The sequence below is a fragment of the Notechis scutatus genome, chromosome 3 (genome assembly GCF_049901735.1).
Source record: "Notechis scutatus isolate UNSWTSFEM ecotype Mainland chromosome 3, rNotScu1.2, whole genome shotgun sequence".
NCBI classification, from domain to species: Eukaryota; Metazoa; Chordata; class Lepidosauria; order Squamata; family Elapidae; genus Notechis; species Notechis scutatus.
Genome location: NC_142011.1, coordinates 59,000,877 through 59,017,302, shown reverse-complemented (window position 1 = coordinate 59,017,302; position 16,426 = coordinate 59,000,877). Strand labels below are relative to the sequence as shown.

The following is a 16,426-nucleotide window of genomic DNA, read 5'->3' as shown; positions in this document are numbered from 1 at the left end:
GAAGGATTATGGTAAATAAAGCAAGAGACGTTAAGAGATTATCAATGTAGATATGTATATAATAATGTATATAAGATATATGTATTTGTCAAAGCCAAAAACGTCACAAATATAAGTGAGATTTGTATTTTTGAAAACTGTAATAAAAACAAATTAAAAAAAGAGAAGTAGATGCAAAAAGTAATATAAGTTGAATCCTTCTGTGGAAAAATGAGGCCAGACATTGAGTGGTGAGGAAGTGATGCCTCTGCTTTACTTTCATCTCATATGAAGTAATCTCCACCTTGCAAACACATTTTCTGCCTAGTAACTAGTATCCAAATTAGTGTAAAGCAAAATATATTCAACTAATGATTAGCAAGATAGATTGTTCTTTCTATCTAGGATGCATAGTCTACAGGAGCTTTGAGAGTTATAAAAACAGTCTTACAAAGATACCAAACTTCCTTAAGAATTTTATATGACTGCATTGTACAAATGCTGTATATACTCACATCCATCTATTAGAAAGAGTATCTCATTAAGGTTATATAATCTCAGAAATATCTTTGCATTAATTGGCATCTTTTTATTAATTGTAGTTTGCATTAAAGAATGACAAGTAGAAAAACACTGAAATAATTTATGAAGAATGTACAAAAAAGAAGGCTCAATTGCCAATCACAGATTCACTAAACAGTAAATAATGATACATAATTTATTTAATGGAATTATTTTGAATCAAACTCTGAACTTTTAAGCAATTCTCCTGTAAAGAATCAGTTTAGTATAGCAACATAGTTCTTTTAATAACTTTCTAAGTGAATTATTTAAGCAGTAGTTTTAAACTTCAATTTCTCTATGCCATGATTCTTTGGCATGATTTTGAAAAGTGAATGTAGGCTTCTAAATGTTCAGCAGAATATTAGCTCACTTTAATCATACATCAAAACTTCAGCTTTGGATTAGCAAGAGGCTTATTCACTCACTATATCTTGCTGCTTTATGTTTCCAGAAAAAATATGATTAGAAAACGTATGGGTTTCTTAATTTTCATAGCAATAAACTAGTGTATAAAGAAGCAACACATTTCATGTTTCAATAAACATGTTAATTAAGCTTTATGTCTTTAGATGTGGACATTTCTTTGCAGGTAAGATGAACAGAGATGTACAGTGATACATTCTGTGAATTTTGCACGTATTTTAGTCAGGCATTTTCAGACAACTGTAAAATTATAGGCTGCGCCCAACCTTATTCAACACCATTTTGATTCTACCTCATGCTAGATGCATTCAATCGTGCTCCTGAGGCTCCATTATTACTCAGAAATGTCCAAGATTCCTGATTTTTTCCTCAGAGTTAATTTATTTAGACCCACCTATACTGTGGTCACATAAACATTCTAATATTAAATTGAAGTTGATTAGATGTTCAGCTTGCACCTTTACTTTTGGATTAGCTGCAACAAGATAGCAAAGTTTATAAATGCTGCATAAAGTTGCAATGTATTCCAAATATACTTTCTTACACTAACTATTGAATTCAGTGAAATTTACTTTGAAATAAATATACTTAGTGCCCTAGATTTGGGATACTAACAACAAAAAGTAAATATGTATACAAAGGAGGCTGCAGTTCTGCATTTAGAAGTATGTCTCTGTGAATTAAGATGACATTTACTTCTGAGGAAACCTGGCCAGGATTATCTTAGTTGTTTCCTAACTACCAATCTGTTTCAGATCTGTGGAGGCAAATGCAGAATATCTTCTTTCCTCTCTTGAGTTATTTTAATTGAGGATATTGTTCCCTCCAATAGCAGCCTATTTAAGATTAATCTATGATTAATCTCTCTATTTTTGAAATCTCAAAATACATTAAAGAAATCTTTCAGTCCCAGGACCTAAGTTCATTTGAAACCGTAGTGGGATTTAATATTATTCCGCTAGAACGGAACTTGTCACTTTCTGTAAAGCCCTATACTTTTATCATCATCATCATCATCTCTGTTGTCAAGGGCACCGGGGCTACTAGGATGACTGTCAAACGGTGGAAAGCGAGGCTATCGTGTAGACCAGGGGTGTCCAACCTTGGCAACTTTAAGACTTGTGGACTTCAACTCCCAGAATTCCTCAGCCAGCAAAGTTGCCAAGGTTGAACACCCCTGGTGTAGACGGAGCCATCTGACGTGAGCTTGAAACCGTGGTCCCCGTCCTACACTGCCCGCCACTCACCATTCAGGTACTTTCGTGTCTCTTATATGGGACGGTCCGATCGGGAAGGTTACAAATCTCCAGAGAGGTATTCAAATTTCATGGCTGCCATTCGACATTGGTCTATTTGTTCGTGTTGCTGCTGAAACACCTTTGAGTAAAACGGGGCAGAAAAGAACTGATTGAGGACAAGGGGAGATGGGCTCCGTAAGCATTTTCCTTCCTACTTCTACGCAACCCCCCCCCCCACACACACACACCTCCCCATCCTCCTTTTCGGTCCCGCTTAGTAACTGAGCCTGCCAACCAATCCTCAAACTGTCAGCCGGCTTCGCGACCTTGCCATTGGCTGCTTCTGTTGGAGACCTTTTAGCGAATCCCCGAGCTCGTTGCTTCTTCCCAGACAAAAGACAAGCAAGGGGGCTCTGGCAAACGGGGCTAACTAATACGCGCTTTCTCCCTCCCCCTTCCGACATTCACTTTCCACCGCCGCCACCCCGCCGACCTGGCGTCCATCCTGGAAGCGAGCCAGGAACGGAATATGCAACTTTGCTTTTTCTTGAAATAAGGAGAGCAGAGAGGAAAAGTGAAAATGCACACATATATTCAACCCCCCCCCCCAAAAAAAACACCTCTTTCCTACCCTTCCCTACCAAATAATGCTGTTGCTCCATCTACTCCATACAAAATAAAGCAAGCGAGCGCTCTTCTGTCACAAAGAACTTGAAAGTTTTAACAATGTATCTAAAGCTATTCGAATATCTGCTTAAATAACTAATCTCCACCTTGAGCATAATAAGACATATGGACTTTAAAATACCTAAACCCTTTGCTTACTAATCCTACACTCCTAAATCTTCAAGGATAGCAACAAGCTGGTCCTGGAATTGAATTTTCTGACAACTTTGTCATTATTAAACTAAAGCGGGTTCTCATTAAGAGACTGGCATAACCTTAGTGAAGTGAGGATATTAGCTAGATGATATGTTAAATCTCAATTACTAATTAGAAATCTAATTAGAATGACTGCAGGTGTCATTGAGTTTATTCCAGTTGTAAATAATGGCATGATAGGCCAACACTTCCATCATATATATTCTGTATGAACACGAAGCAAAATAAATATACATGTACCAGATGTGACTGGGCAGATAATTCTTCCATATGATAACCTTATTACCACAAATAATCCTGCAAGGCTTGGCTATGGATCACAAATATTACAGTGAATAGCCATGTCAATAATTCATAATGTGCTGCAAGAGAATTGTGTTTTTGAGTGATGAGAATATTCTGATTCTACATATGCGGAATACATCACAAACATAGTGGATGAAACCAAGTGTTGTTTGTACACTATTCTTCAGTACTGTATATCCATTCTTCCAAATATTAAAGGTTGGGCAATGTCTTATGATCAAATATGAACATGATTAGATTTTGAATTTTAAGGGACACTGCACTGAAATTTAACAAACCTCACTATTTGAATGAGATGCCAATCCTACATCTTCAGAGTAAGCCAACTGGTGAGAATAAGATTTATTTTAAATAAGAATACCTCTCTCAGCATAGTTCCAAAATTTCTGTAAGTCTGTCAGCTATGCATTAACTTTAATCATAATTCTGAAATACACTGAGATACTGATGGGGGTCCATGTGTTTGTAAGCATGTCTTAGAAAAGTATAAAATAATTAAAGACTGACAATATTTTCACTTGACCAACACTTGCTGTACACAAGACATACATTTGAACTTGCAGTTTGTTAGAGGTAAAAGAAATGCCTTTTCAACTTCAACCACTACCATCACTGGTTATGAAAACCCAATTTATAGTGTACCCTTTCCTTTGAAAAGCCAGCTTTCCTCTATTTATGTATGGAGGTTTACTGTATACCTGTGTGAATTGTTACACAAGACTAGAATAAAATACACACTCCTAGCTTCAGTTTTGATAGTCATTCTTAAACTTAGTACTAAAAAATATTAAAGTGCTTAGTTATTAGCTTGATACCCAGTGGACACTTTTCACATTCTATACTACCATATGTGCATCATTCAAAGTTATTCATAAAGTACACATGTCTAGAGGTTCCATATTTTACATCAGTCATTCAAATGGTGGACTGTTGAGAGTGACCTATCATATAGTATCGATAATATACACATAATTCCATACTGAAATATTAAACACATTCCAAGTTCTCCCCTGCTCTTTATGTATATTAAAGAGTTATACAGTCACTGGTGCAACAGAACATCACCATCTGCAAACAGTCCCAGTAGCAGGCACACATAACCCCACATATTGTCTATATATCAACCAAAAGTGCAGGAAATAGGTGGTGAAAGATAACCTACCATTTACTTTGCTACGCGGTATCAAATCATGACAGGAATCAAGTGGACACTTGGGGGGCGGGGTGCATCTTTTGTGTGCCGTCTAAGAAAATGGGGGTGAGGAGAGAAGTGGGAAGAAGGGTCTCCTATCTCTGAATATTCTGGCGGCTTTACCGCTGAGCGTGGGGGGGGGGGAGTATTACATTCACAGGGCGCAGACGGGTGACGGAGGGGCATCTGTCGCCAGCTGCTCCAGCTGGAGGCATCCCTTCCTCGCATCACTGCCACTTGCACTATGTACATATAATAATGAAATCTCAAAAACAATTAGAGGTAAAACTGGAAGCCGACTGTCCCCGCTTTCCAGCAGCTTTTGTTTCCCTAGCACGGCCAAGGTACTTCGCCAGAAGCACCACACAAAAAGAAAAAAGGTGGGGAGGGGGAAGGAAGCCCTTCGGCTCAATCTCCAGCCCGGGCACGAGTGAGTTAAAACCTGGGGGGCGTGGCCTCGCTCTCGCTTGGCCCTCTCCTTTTCCCACCTCGGAGGCGGGGCTTATGCCCGGCATAGAGGCGGTTAGCAACGGTTGGGGCCTCGGTGCCTCTTTAAAATGAAACTGGCCGGGGTTGGGACTAGCCGAGCACCAAAGCGCGCGCGGGAGCTGAGGCTGGGCTTGCGTGGAGCGAGGAGGCGGTCGGGAGCCGCTGCTTGCAGCAGTGAGCGCCGCCGAGCGCTGAGGGCTTCGAGGGGGGACGGAAACGTCGCTGAACCGGCGGCGGTGGCGGCGAGCTTTGCCCCTGAAGGGGTAGAGAAGCGAGGCGCGCCTGCCCGTTCGTGGCTTTAGGGAGCCTCGGGAGGGTTTCGTTACTGAATCAGCGTAGACCTGTCTTAAAACTTTGCTTTTTTCCCCTTTTTTTAAAGAACAACCCCCCCCCCCATCTTCTAACTGCTCCGTTTTCCCGAATTTCGATATCTCCCATCTTAAACCTCTCTCTCTCTCTCTCTTTTTTTTGCCTGCCCCCCATCTTTTATTTTGGATTTGCGGGGTGGGGGGAAGCTGAAATAAGCGTTTCCCTCGCAGCAAAGGGGGAATTGGAAGAGCATTTCTTCTGCTTCCTGAGAGGGGAGTGGTTTTTCCTGAAGGGGAAGCCATCGAGCTATTTCTTAAGAAAGTTTCTTCTCTATCCCCTCCCGGTTTTTCTTTCTTTGTTTTTTTTCTCCCTTCGGGAGGCTAGGCTTTTTTTTTTTAACTTCGTGCTGTGCCAGACTTTTGTGTGTTTAAAAAAAATAAAAGAAAGAAAAAAGTAAAAGAGCCCTGGCAAGAGAGCTTCCCGAGCAATCGTCGCCCACCTGCCTGTTTGTCACCATGTACAATACAGTGTGGGATATGGATCGCGACGATACGGACTGGAGGGAGGTGATGATGCCGTATTCCACGGAGCTGATATTTTATATCGAAATGGACCCTCCAGGTAAAAGCAGTTTTTTGGTTTGCGTTCAGGTTTATAGAGTCGTCGTGCTTTTTTTTTTTTTTCTCCTTCTTTTCCTTTCAGTGTCAGCCATCTGCAGAAGTTCATTGTTCTCTCCCCCCAATGGTGCAGGCTTTAGCTTTCTTTTCTGAAGAGAGGGGGGAAACCTATGCTTGAATGGAAAGCCTGCAAACTTTTGCTCTTATTCTGTTGTAGTCACCATTTTCAAAGGACTATATTTTGCAAAGATGGAAAACACTCTAAATTCCAAAATGTAGGGCATTCGGTTTTCCTGTCTTTCAAAGTTCTATTTAGTGGATTTATTACCTACATTACATTGTAATCTAACCTGCAACCTTTTTTTTTTAAAGGGCTGATGTGCCAGCTCACTAAATATTTAGTTGTAAACATTTAAGATTTAATATTGTTCTTTTCTAACACTTTCTGTTTTTAGTTTTCAATTCTATATTGGATGTTCTAGGCAAAAAAAAAAAAAAAAATCTGGTATCTAATCTTGGGCTTGTTTATTTGAAAATCTGTCCCACTAAGTTCAGTGGGCTTTTAAGACCAAGTAAGCATGCCTACCATCACAGTTTCAGTATCTTAGAATGGTTAAAGGCATTTAACCATTTAATGTTGAGTATTTCCATTGTTTGAGAAGTATTATTCTTTGCTCTCACATAGCTCTTCTTTTGTGCCTAGGAAGGAATAATATACAAAAGGAGCCAGAGGTTGGTTGACTCTCTGGTGATGTGTTTAGAATCATGATTGTGAGAGTTTCACAGTTCTTGAAGCTTCTACTTTGATGAAATACTCAATATGAAAAATGTATCTGTATACATTTTCTTAAATTTCATCATTTTTGTTTAGGAAAATACAATATTGATTTTTTTTTTTAAATAGAGAAAACATTCTTGCTATTACTTGGTATTGCTTGCCATTACTTGGTATTGCATGGGGGGTGCAAATGGGGGGGGGTCTTTATATTGTAAAGCAAAAGAAATACCAGAAATCCTCCTCATGAAGCAGATGTAATAGCATTATAGTTTGACTTTAATGGTGATGATGCTTGTTTCTCCTTCATTCATTTCTCTGGAGAAAAACATTCAGTGGGTTACCAAGAAAACTTAATTGGCTGAATGCTTGTTAATAGAATTTTCAGGTATCCAAAGTTTATAAAACTGGTGCTTCTATATTTCACTGAGGTTTAAGCCTCTGATTCTTATAATAAATTTTCTGAGGTTTTTTTTTTTTTCAGAATAATCTTCTCGACACTGAAAAACTATCACTGGTTCTTTCATTAATATAGTATTATAGTCTCAGAGTTTGAATTAAGAAGAATTTTCTTAAAAGTCATCATATGTAAGAAGTCTGCTGATCACTAAATTGAATGTGCATAGTTTTTCACTTTTTTTACATGCCATGAACTTTACAGGCTATTATCTTTGTTTTATTAATATTTGTAATTTGATAGCTGTGGTACAATATGGCAACAAAATTAAGTACTATAGAGGTTTAGGGTGTCAGATTGTCAAAACTCTAAAAAAAATTATTTTAATACCTTATTTTTAATATATATTTCCATTTCAGTTAAACCTCACTTTTTAAACAAGAACACATCACAATGCATAACTGATATCTGCAAATGCATCTAAATAATCCAACGAAGCTAAAATTCATTGTAAAGCTAGACTTTATAGTCTTTCTGGGATACAAGCTTTTATAACCTAGAGAGGAAAAAAAGTTGTATTTCTTTTAAATAAAATGCAAATGAATTTCTTTTAAATAAAATGCAAATGAAGCAAATTCTGCATGGTATAATTTTGCAGTGTGCACTTCAACTTTAAGATGTCTTAAGGGATAATACAAGTTTAGATAGCAGAATGTAACAGCTGGTAATGGAGAGTGGCATTAAAGTACTAGTTATAAGTTTATATTTTTAGCTGTGAGCAGGTAATACTCCTAAGAATAGAGCAAGCAAATGATTAGAATCCTTATTTCCACTCAAATTTTGATGCTTCATCAACCATTTATCTTGTTTCTTTAAATCCATGAGGACAAGTAACTTATTCCATAGGTTTTAAAGAAATTCTGTTCTCTGTGGGGTGCATTTGTATGCAGCAATCCTATGGCTGTGTGAAACAACATGGTTCTTCAAGATACTTGTTATGCTAGGTAACTAGATAGATTGTTGCAGTTCTGATAGGCAGCATGTATCTATAGGTATATTTTTAACATCCCTCAACTCCTTATGCTCTCTGAATTTTTTAGATTGTTTTAATTAAAAATGGGAAGCTGGCACACTGTAATGTGAAGCTCTAGCCTGTGGCATCATATTTGTTTAGAATAATTTCTCTGAGCTGAGTAGGTATTCAGAGGACTAATAAAAATGATAGATAGTGCAGCTCAGTGTTTGTTTGGAAGTTTGCTCACCTGTTCAGAAAAAAAGACAAAGATAGGTTGGAGGGATAGAGAACATTCTAGGGGATAGAGGAATAATGTGGAGAGCAACCTCATTTCTTTCTGTTCTGGTAAAATATGTTGTGTGGCTGATTATGAACACTGTTAAAGCTAGCTATTTAATGAATAGGCAAACTCCCCATCCATAGTAATCATTTTGTGAATATGTCTATAATATGCTCTCAGAAATTTAATTTTTTTTTTCAAAAAGTTCATTATGATCCAGTTATTTGGAGTTAAGCATTTGTCTGTTGAATGCAAGTCTTCATTTAAGTTTTAATTTAATAATACTAATATTGGTGAATGTATAGCTGTATTATTTGAGATGCTTTGATGGGAGGGGAGCGTTTGTCAAGAAGGTGTTTCATTATAAGGTATATATCAGACCCTAGAATCATGTACTCTGTTTTACTGATTTGTTTCGAAAAAAGTTTGTGATTTGTAACAATAGTTTTACTAAAGTTTAACAATAGACTTCTTCAGAAAAAACCCACTATATTTGGCATTTCAGAGGACTTTGTTGAGTGTTTACTAAATGCTTGAATAGTTAATACAAGCAAGTTCATGGAAATTGAGATGCAGATCCTAAAAGGGTTTTTTTTTAGGTGGATAAGTATGATAAAAACTAAATACACATAATAGAGAAAATAATATTGGAAGTAATCATAATGACTTATTTGTGAGAATAGGATATTTGTCTGTAAATATTCCTTTAAACATACATCTTGAATCTTTTTTAAAATTAAGACTTTTTAAAGTACAGTTTAAACCGATTAATGCAGCACATGAGTGGAGAATAAGGATACACTGAGTAATTCCACTCATGATGTCTTGGTTGATTAATTGTTCCTCTGATATATGTATGTATGATGCAATAATAAAAACCAGAAAAAGCCATATTAGAGGTAGACTACTTGAAATGGCCTCATATCTCTGCTTAATCATTGCCATCCACTTCAGATAATGCCAGACTAGGACTTTATTAGATTTAAATACTTATAGTTAAGACAACTTCATCTTTTTTAAAAAAAAAACAAATTTATTATAATGATCTTTTGTTTGTTGGTTTCGTCTACCACCCTGTACAAATTGTTTGTAAATGCAAGGCTAAAAAGATGTAGGCCCAATAGTAGTTATTTCCATGATTTTTCTAATAGGTGAAAACTGTTTTGTATTTTAATTGAAGATTTTGAGGATGGACAAGAAATCCAGTGGTCCTGATAGAGAAGCTCCACTCATTTCAGTGGACTAAAAAAATGCATCACTTCAGAACAGCAGTCTGCATTGCTGATGACATAATTTACTTATTTACGAAAGCGGTATGCCATTTCAAGTACTGACGCTCAACAGTTTCCTACAGTACAATGAAATAAATACAGTAGAATACAAATTAATAATTATTGAATGAGAAAATCAATTATCAATATCAAAAAAGTAACAAAACCTGTTATAAAAACTTACCAGGTAACACACCTATAACTTAAACGTAGCATAAAGCTTATTCCATAAAAACTACATGAAACAACAGTATTTTAACTTCCTGAATTTTAACAGGAAGGGAGCCATTAAAATTCCAAAGGTGGAAGGCAAAAATGTTCCAGAGGTTGAAGGCCATCTCAAAGGAGCAGCGTTTTGGGAATCTATCCCACCTCTTTCCCAAATGGCAGGAAATTATAATTTCAAATCTGCTTGTTGAAATCAAATGAGTAGATTTTACATGGTGTCGAAAAAGCCCATATAAGCCACTAGACAATCCATGGCCATTTTGATTATCTTTTCAGAGATATTTACTTACTTAAATCGAGAAACAGAATGACCAAGGGGAAAAAAAGCAATGGGAATGGGAGCCACTTTTGACTTCTTACTAGCTTGTCTGCAGCTGACTGCTCTACAGCAGCGGATGGTGGGACAGTTTTTCCTAGTCTCCAGAGAGCTAGTGTGAGACTGGCTTACATGATCTCCAGAGGCGAAAGGAGGAGCCAATCCACCTGGCCTCCAGAGAATTAGGGAGCGACTGATTTACTGAATCTCTGGGTAGTAGCAGCACAGCAGCACTGAAGCAATTTCAGCTTTGTCCAATTTCAATTCTGCGGAAGTCATGGTCCCAGATTTCAGATGCATTCTGTATCTTGGCCCAATGGCTTCTCTTCTACCATGCTCCTGACTGAAGCTCCTCACTTAATAAGGAACAGAATAGTGCCTCTGATCCCAGCCAGTGGTATTGAAGGCTGCTCAGAAATCCAGGCGGATCAAAGGGATTAGGCTTTTTCTTTCCAGATCTAATAATACATAGGAGCAACCAGTGCAATTTCCATCCCATGTCCAGGTGTGACTGAAAGGGACTCTGCATTCTCCATTACCTCTTCTGATGCCAACACTTCCCTTAAAAGAGAAGATATGGAGGGAATGTGACAGAAATTGTCCATGATTGCTGTGAAGGCAGCTTCTTGAGGAAATGATTCAGTCTCCAAGTGATGATGATTGCTTTTAGGTCAGATGTATTCAATCCTTATTTTTAATGAGCATTACTTTAGGCATGTCACATTTTATCTTCTGGGAGTCTTCAATATAAAATAGAACTTTGTCAACAAATACAATTTGCTCAGCAGCAATTATTGCAAGGATCAAGTATTAATAGATTTACCATAATTACCTATCTGCCCATTCTCCACTCTTCTCAGAACCCAGAACCCTCTCAGCAGTCCAGCACATACCACCACCACCACATTTTAATTTTAGCGTAAATGTAACATTTGTATCCCACTAGCATTCACTTACCTGATTAATATTTGGATGGGAGACCACAGGATATATATTTGAGCTGCAGACTTACATGCAGAGTAAAAAAACAAAATCCAAGAAGAAAGCAATGGCAAACAACTTCTGTATTGTTTGCCAGGAAAACTGTGTGAGCATGTCTGTGAAGTCACCAGGAACTGAATTTAAGAAAAGGCTTTGTTTAGACTAGAGAGATCTGTAAACTAGCTCTCTAGTCCCACAGAAATTAGCCATGTCTATAGCAAGCCTAACATAAACAAAACTAGCCTTTTCTCAGTAGTGTTCCTCTACAATTAGTATGTGAAAGTAGATACAATATGAATATGACTTCAAGTAACTTCTGATAATCTTACTTAATTCTATTGTACATTTAAATAGAAGTACAAGCCATCTTTTTAAAAAGTTCCTATACATATAACATGTTCATTTAAGTTCAGTATTGTCTTTTATTGTAATTGAACTTTTTGCTAATATTGTATCCATAAACTGTGTCAGTCGTTTTTTAAACAGTAAGTGAAATGATAGACAAATATTTTTAAATACTATAGAACAAATGCATGGACCTGATAATATAAATTGCCCAACTATCTTGCTTCATTAATATTTACTGAGGGGGTCTCAAATAATCTTTTGTTTGTGGTTTTTAGTATAAGTGAGAGAAACTAAATTAGGAGTTTCCCCAAATAGTCTGCAAGTTCTGTAAACAATGGCGCCAGCTAAACTTTAAGAAGGAAGTTGGGTTTATCTTTTCTCCTTCCTTCTCCCTAGAGAGCACAACCAGATTCCGGAAGCTTCAATGCTAATCTAAAATCATTGCTTTAAACAAAAGAAAATGTCCACATTAAAAACAGAGGTCAGTTTCCTCATTTTTAGAAGTTCAAGTTAGCTTCATTTGAAGTAAAAGCCTCTGGGGTTTTCAGCAAACCAATCTGCTTGGTGCTCAGTTGTCCTTAGTTTTCAGAGATGCTAGCTCCTCCAAGGGAGATATATTTTTCGAGGGAGGCTCACAGATGTGCAACTGTTTGTTTGGCTGTTAGCCATTAATTTGCAAAGTTGTTAATTATTCTCTCACAACATGAAGCTTCTCAGTATCTTCCAGCTCTCCTTTGCTTTCCTGTGTTTCTAGCAGTTAATTTGGCCCTTGAAACAAAAACCTTATCTCTTCTAATCCAAGGACAGAGCTTTTTGCAAGTCTTTCTGTAATGTTTCCCTTCCCTCATAATCTCTTTTATAAAGCACAGCTAGAAGACTAGCTGATTCATTTTGTCAAAATTTATTTTCAAATCCAGATGAAAAAGCTGGTGCTTCTTCTCTATCACATTTTCCCTTAGTTTCCAAATAGCCTAGAGGAGTGAGCTACTGAAGATTGGTATACTGGAGAAGAATGTATCAGTTGAACTTGTCTTTGGAACGTGGAGCATGTTTTCGTTAGATTTGTTAGAAGGTTTTTGAAAATCAGTTCCTTCCACATTTTAATCTGTAAGAACAATTGAAACAATTCCAACCAGACTGCCTACACCGACCAGTTCTGGTACCTAATAACATAATTACACAGGCTAAGAATAAACTTGAACCCTCTTTGACTTTTCCATAGACATCCCATTATGACCATAGCTTTTCTCTGAAAGGCAACAACCATCACTAGGGATTTTATGTAGTACTCAAGATTGCACTATTTCCACATTGTTTGTAGAAATTATCTGTCACAATTATCAGCTGACACCCACAAATCTACCCAGGCACCAAAACATGTAAATTATATAGGGAATTGTAGTTGCGAGATGAGCAACTATATAAAACTGAATGAGTGAGTGAGTGAATTAGATAGGCAGGCATAGATATAGACATTGCAATGCCCCTCTTCTGTTATTTGTACCTGCTGCTTTTCCAAGGTTTCTCACTTCCATTTTTCTGTGGATCTTCTAGTGTATCGAACAAGTGACGCTTTTGGTAATACTGAGAAATCTGGGGGTCATTACATAAAAATACTTCAATGAGATACTGTGTTCACAAGGCAATTTGGGATTCAGTCCCACTCTCAAAGAAAACCCTTTCTCCAACCTCTGTTGGTATACTCACTATCAGATAAAGTCAGAACTCTAAATCTTTACAGTTTTCTCTTGGGAGAAACAGTTTTAACAGAAAACCTATCCCTGATAAAACTGGAAACAGCCTATATCTAAAAATGCTTCTAATGACATTTGGCTATGGTGACCACCATTTGATGGTTAGTTTCTAAAAGATTAGATGCATCCTTTCATTTCACATAGTGAACAGTCTTTTTTTTTAAAGGTTACAGTCTTGTCTCATAGTTTAATGAGGTATTATTCATTGTTTCAGCTATTTCACCTCTTGCTCCCTTATCAGAGTAGTCTTTAATGTGTTCAGGGATATTCGTAGTCAGATCTTACAGATTTGAGTCATGTAGCCACCTTTTCTAAAATTGTACCGTTTCTTCCCATTTCTTGGCTTGTGGTTTTCTTTTAACCTCCAAGAAGTTCCTTTTCTTCTAGAAATCTTTTTTCTTTTGAGGCCAGTTCCTTTTTGCCTATAGAAACCCCTAGGATTAGACCTGCCACCATTGCCATCTTGAAATCTCCAGCCAGTTCCAAAGCACAGGTACAGCTATCTGAGTGTATTCTGAAGCATGCTGACATACAGCCCCCAATAAAATGGGCACAAATTGGGAAACCATCAGACTATATCTTTGACAAGAGAGCTAGTGACCTTCTCCGTCATAAGATAGCAATATATATTGATTCTCTCAAAAGTGTTTGTTGTTGAAAACTCATCAATTGAAAATTAGTCAACATAGGTTTTAAAATCTAGCCTCTTTTCAAGTTGACGCACTTCAAATATGAAGGTGGCAGAATTCATTGACCTTGCCAAATTAAAATCAAAAGTGTATATAGATGCTTAACCCTCTCCACCACAAGTCAAAGATAAGTACAGGTTTTTTTTTTAAAAAAAAAAACCTTTTTGATGAAGGAAAAAGCAAATCTGTGAAGACAGTTCATGTTTAGATCAACTGAAATGTTATGATTTCATCCATTTAAGTCTTATAACTTTATATTGCACATCTGCCTGCCAAATATACCTAAAACATGCAGGGGCTTATTTTCCCCATTTCCAGATGTTGCCTAGTAGCATGATTCAATAATTTCATTCAACAGTTTTTTTTTAATTTCCTCAAAGCTTACATATTCTAACATTCAAAGTAGAAGGTAAGGGTAAAATTCCCTTTAATTCTTTACCTTTTTATTAATGAACTTTCTGTGTTGTATTAGATGTTGGAATGTGGGGGTGGATCTTGGTACTGTCTGACCCCTTGCTGGAAAGGCATTGATAAAGTTACCTAATTTGGTGACGAAATGTCTGCAAGAAAACAACCATACTGAGAGAGCACCAAGGACCCCACAGTTCAACTCTGAGCTAGAATATGCTATTCATCTTGGAATAAGACTTGCTATAGCACATTCACTTCGCTAAAATGAATGAATATATGTATGTCCCAGGATAATGTTGCATATTCTGGAGAGAGAGAAGTTCCCTGATGACAGGCTTCAATAGGAGCCCAAAAGCTTGGAAGAAAAACCTTTGGTCCCAGTGATGTACTTAGTTTGGATCCTGCATAACTAAACTAACTTCAATAAAGTGAATTATAAAATAGAATTTTAGCATATTTGTGTTAAGGACAAAATGTTGGAAAAAAGCATGCTTTGCAGAAGTGTTACCATTTTCTAAGAATAATCCTTTTGTAAACAGTAGTAGATGTGTGAAGATTAGATGTCATAGTTGCTGAGTCCACATAAATGACAGCGAACACAGTGTAAAGTATATATGTGTTTTTAATAAGATTCATAAGGCTGTTGGATAACACAATCTCCTAAAATTCTGTGGTGTGAATTATGACTGTATTCATTGAATTTGAGCTTTATAGATTTCTTTAGTCAGATAATGAAAGCTTGTGAAACATATTTTTCTCTGTTATTTATCTTTCAATTCAACTTAAGACAGAATACGCTGACTTCACTGTTTTGCTGTAAATTTCCCCAATGTTAATAGATAACATGTCATGACATTATATAAGTACATTATAGTTGTGGCATAATGCTGCTGTAGAACATTTCAACTGTTGTTGTTGTTAATATTTCATTTTCACACCCATAAGAATAAATAATTGTAGATGAGAGGTTGTTTGTCTTAACACGTTTCACATTATTTAAGAATTTTTCTTTTTCCAAGCTTATATACTATAGTTTTCTATAACTACTATTGATATGACATGATTACAACATTCAGAATGTCGTTACGTTCTTAGCAACTGTAGTTCCATTATTAGTTTATGATGTATAGAATTAATATATCTTGTTAAACCTAGATCCTAAAATTGAAGAAAGAATTTTAAAATGTAGTTTTATTTATGCCATATTTTTAAAAACATACTAATGAATATTACAGTATGGATGGACAGTGACATACTGAACAAAGTCATTTTAAATCTCTTAAAGGCAGTGGACTTTCAAGCAAAAGGTGATGGATATTGTAGAGTGATATTTTGATTTGTACTGGATTTCATGATTCTTCTCTATGTTAAAAGATACTGGGAATCTTTCAAACTTCTTTCTTATACCACAAAAATAGAAGGGAGGATTAAAAAGTAGTGCACTTCCTAAATCAGAGATGTAGTATGGGATGGCTCATGCCTGACCCTTTCTAAAATCATGTACACACCGGAAAAGCAGTTGCATTACTATCAGTCTTCGTGCTGCATTATAGGTCTTTTGAATCAGGGCACATTAGCATGTAGTAAATCATAATGGCATCAACTGCATGTCAATGTGGTGTTTAACTTAAATATATCTTAGCATAGATATATACCCAGTATACTAAGTCGTTTAAAAGTTAGCTATAGTGTTTTCCACTTTGGATATTACAGTTAATATAACAGCGTAAAAGAAAAAAAATATTATTGGAATTCCAGTGACAAAATTGAAGCTGGCAAATTGTTCTTTTGGTTATCTTATAGTAATGAGACAGCCGTACGAGGATATTTCTTAATTAGAGATGGATAACTATCTGGAAAAAGAGCCAATTTGAGACAATTTGTCTGTTTTTGTAAAATGAACTACTTCTAGCTATATTCAATTTACTATACTCAGCTTTTAATCTGAGTGAAATTAAACAG

General features: G+C 36.5%; 1 protein-coding gene and 1 long non-coding RNA gene across 7 annotated transcripts in view; one reads left to right on the top strand and one right to left on the bottom strand.

The window, feature by feature from the left end:
* The window catches only part of LOC148131204 (uncharacterized), a 45,505-nt gene extending 40,739 nt beyond the window's left edge, over positions 1-4,766 (bottom strand). For 5 of the 6 annotated variants that reach the window (XR_015748568.1, XR_015748571.1, XR_015748567.1 and 2 more), the window contains exon 1: positions 2,214-2,430. This is a non-coding gene — a long non-coding RNA (uncharacterized LOC148131204). Of the gene's footprint in view, positions 1-2,213; positions 2,431-4,554 lie in introns of those variants that run through there. The other variant, XR_015748570.1, reaches the window with a different exon arrangement.
* Positions 4,767-5,070: 304 nt separating this feature from the next.
* PIK3R3 (phosphoinositide-3-kinase regulatory subunit 3) overlaps positions 5,071-16,426 on the top strand; it is a 37,417-nt gene continuing 26,061 nt past the window's right edge. Inside the window, exon 1 of the mRNA XM_026665792.2 lies at positions 5,071-6,003. Coding sequence (XP_026521577.1) covers positions 5,898-6,003 — 106 coding nt within the window. The 5' untranslated portion in view covers positions 5,071-5,897. The remainder of the gene's footprint in view (positions 6,004-16,426) is intronic.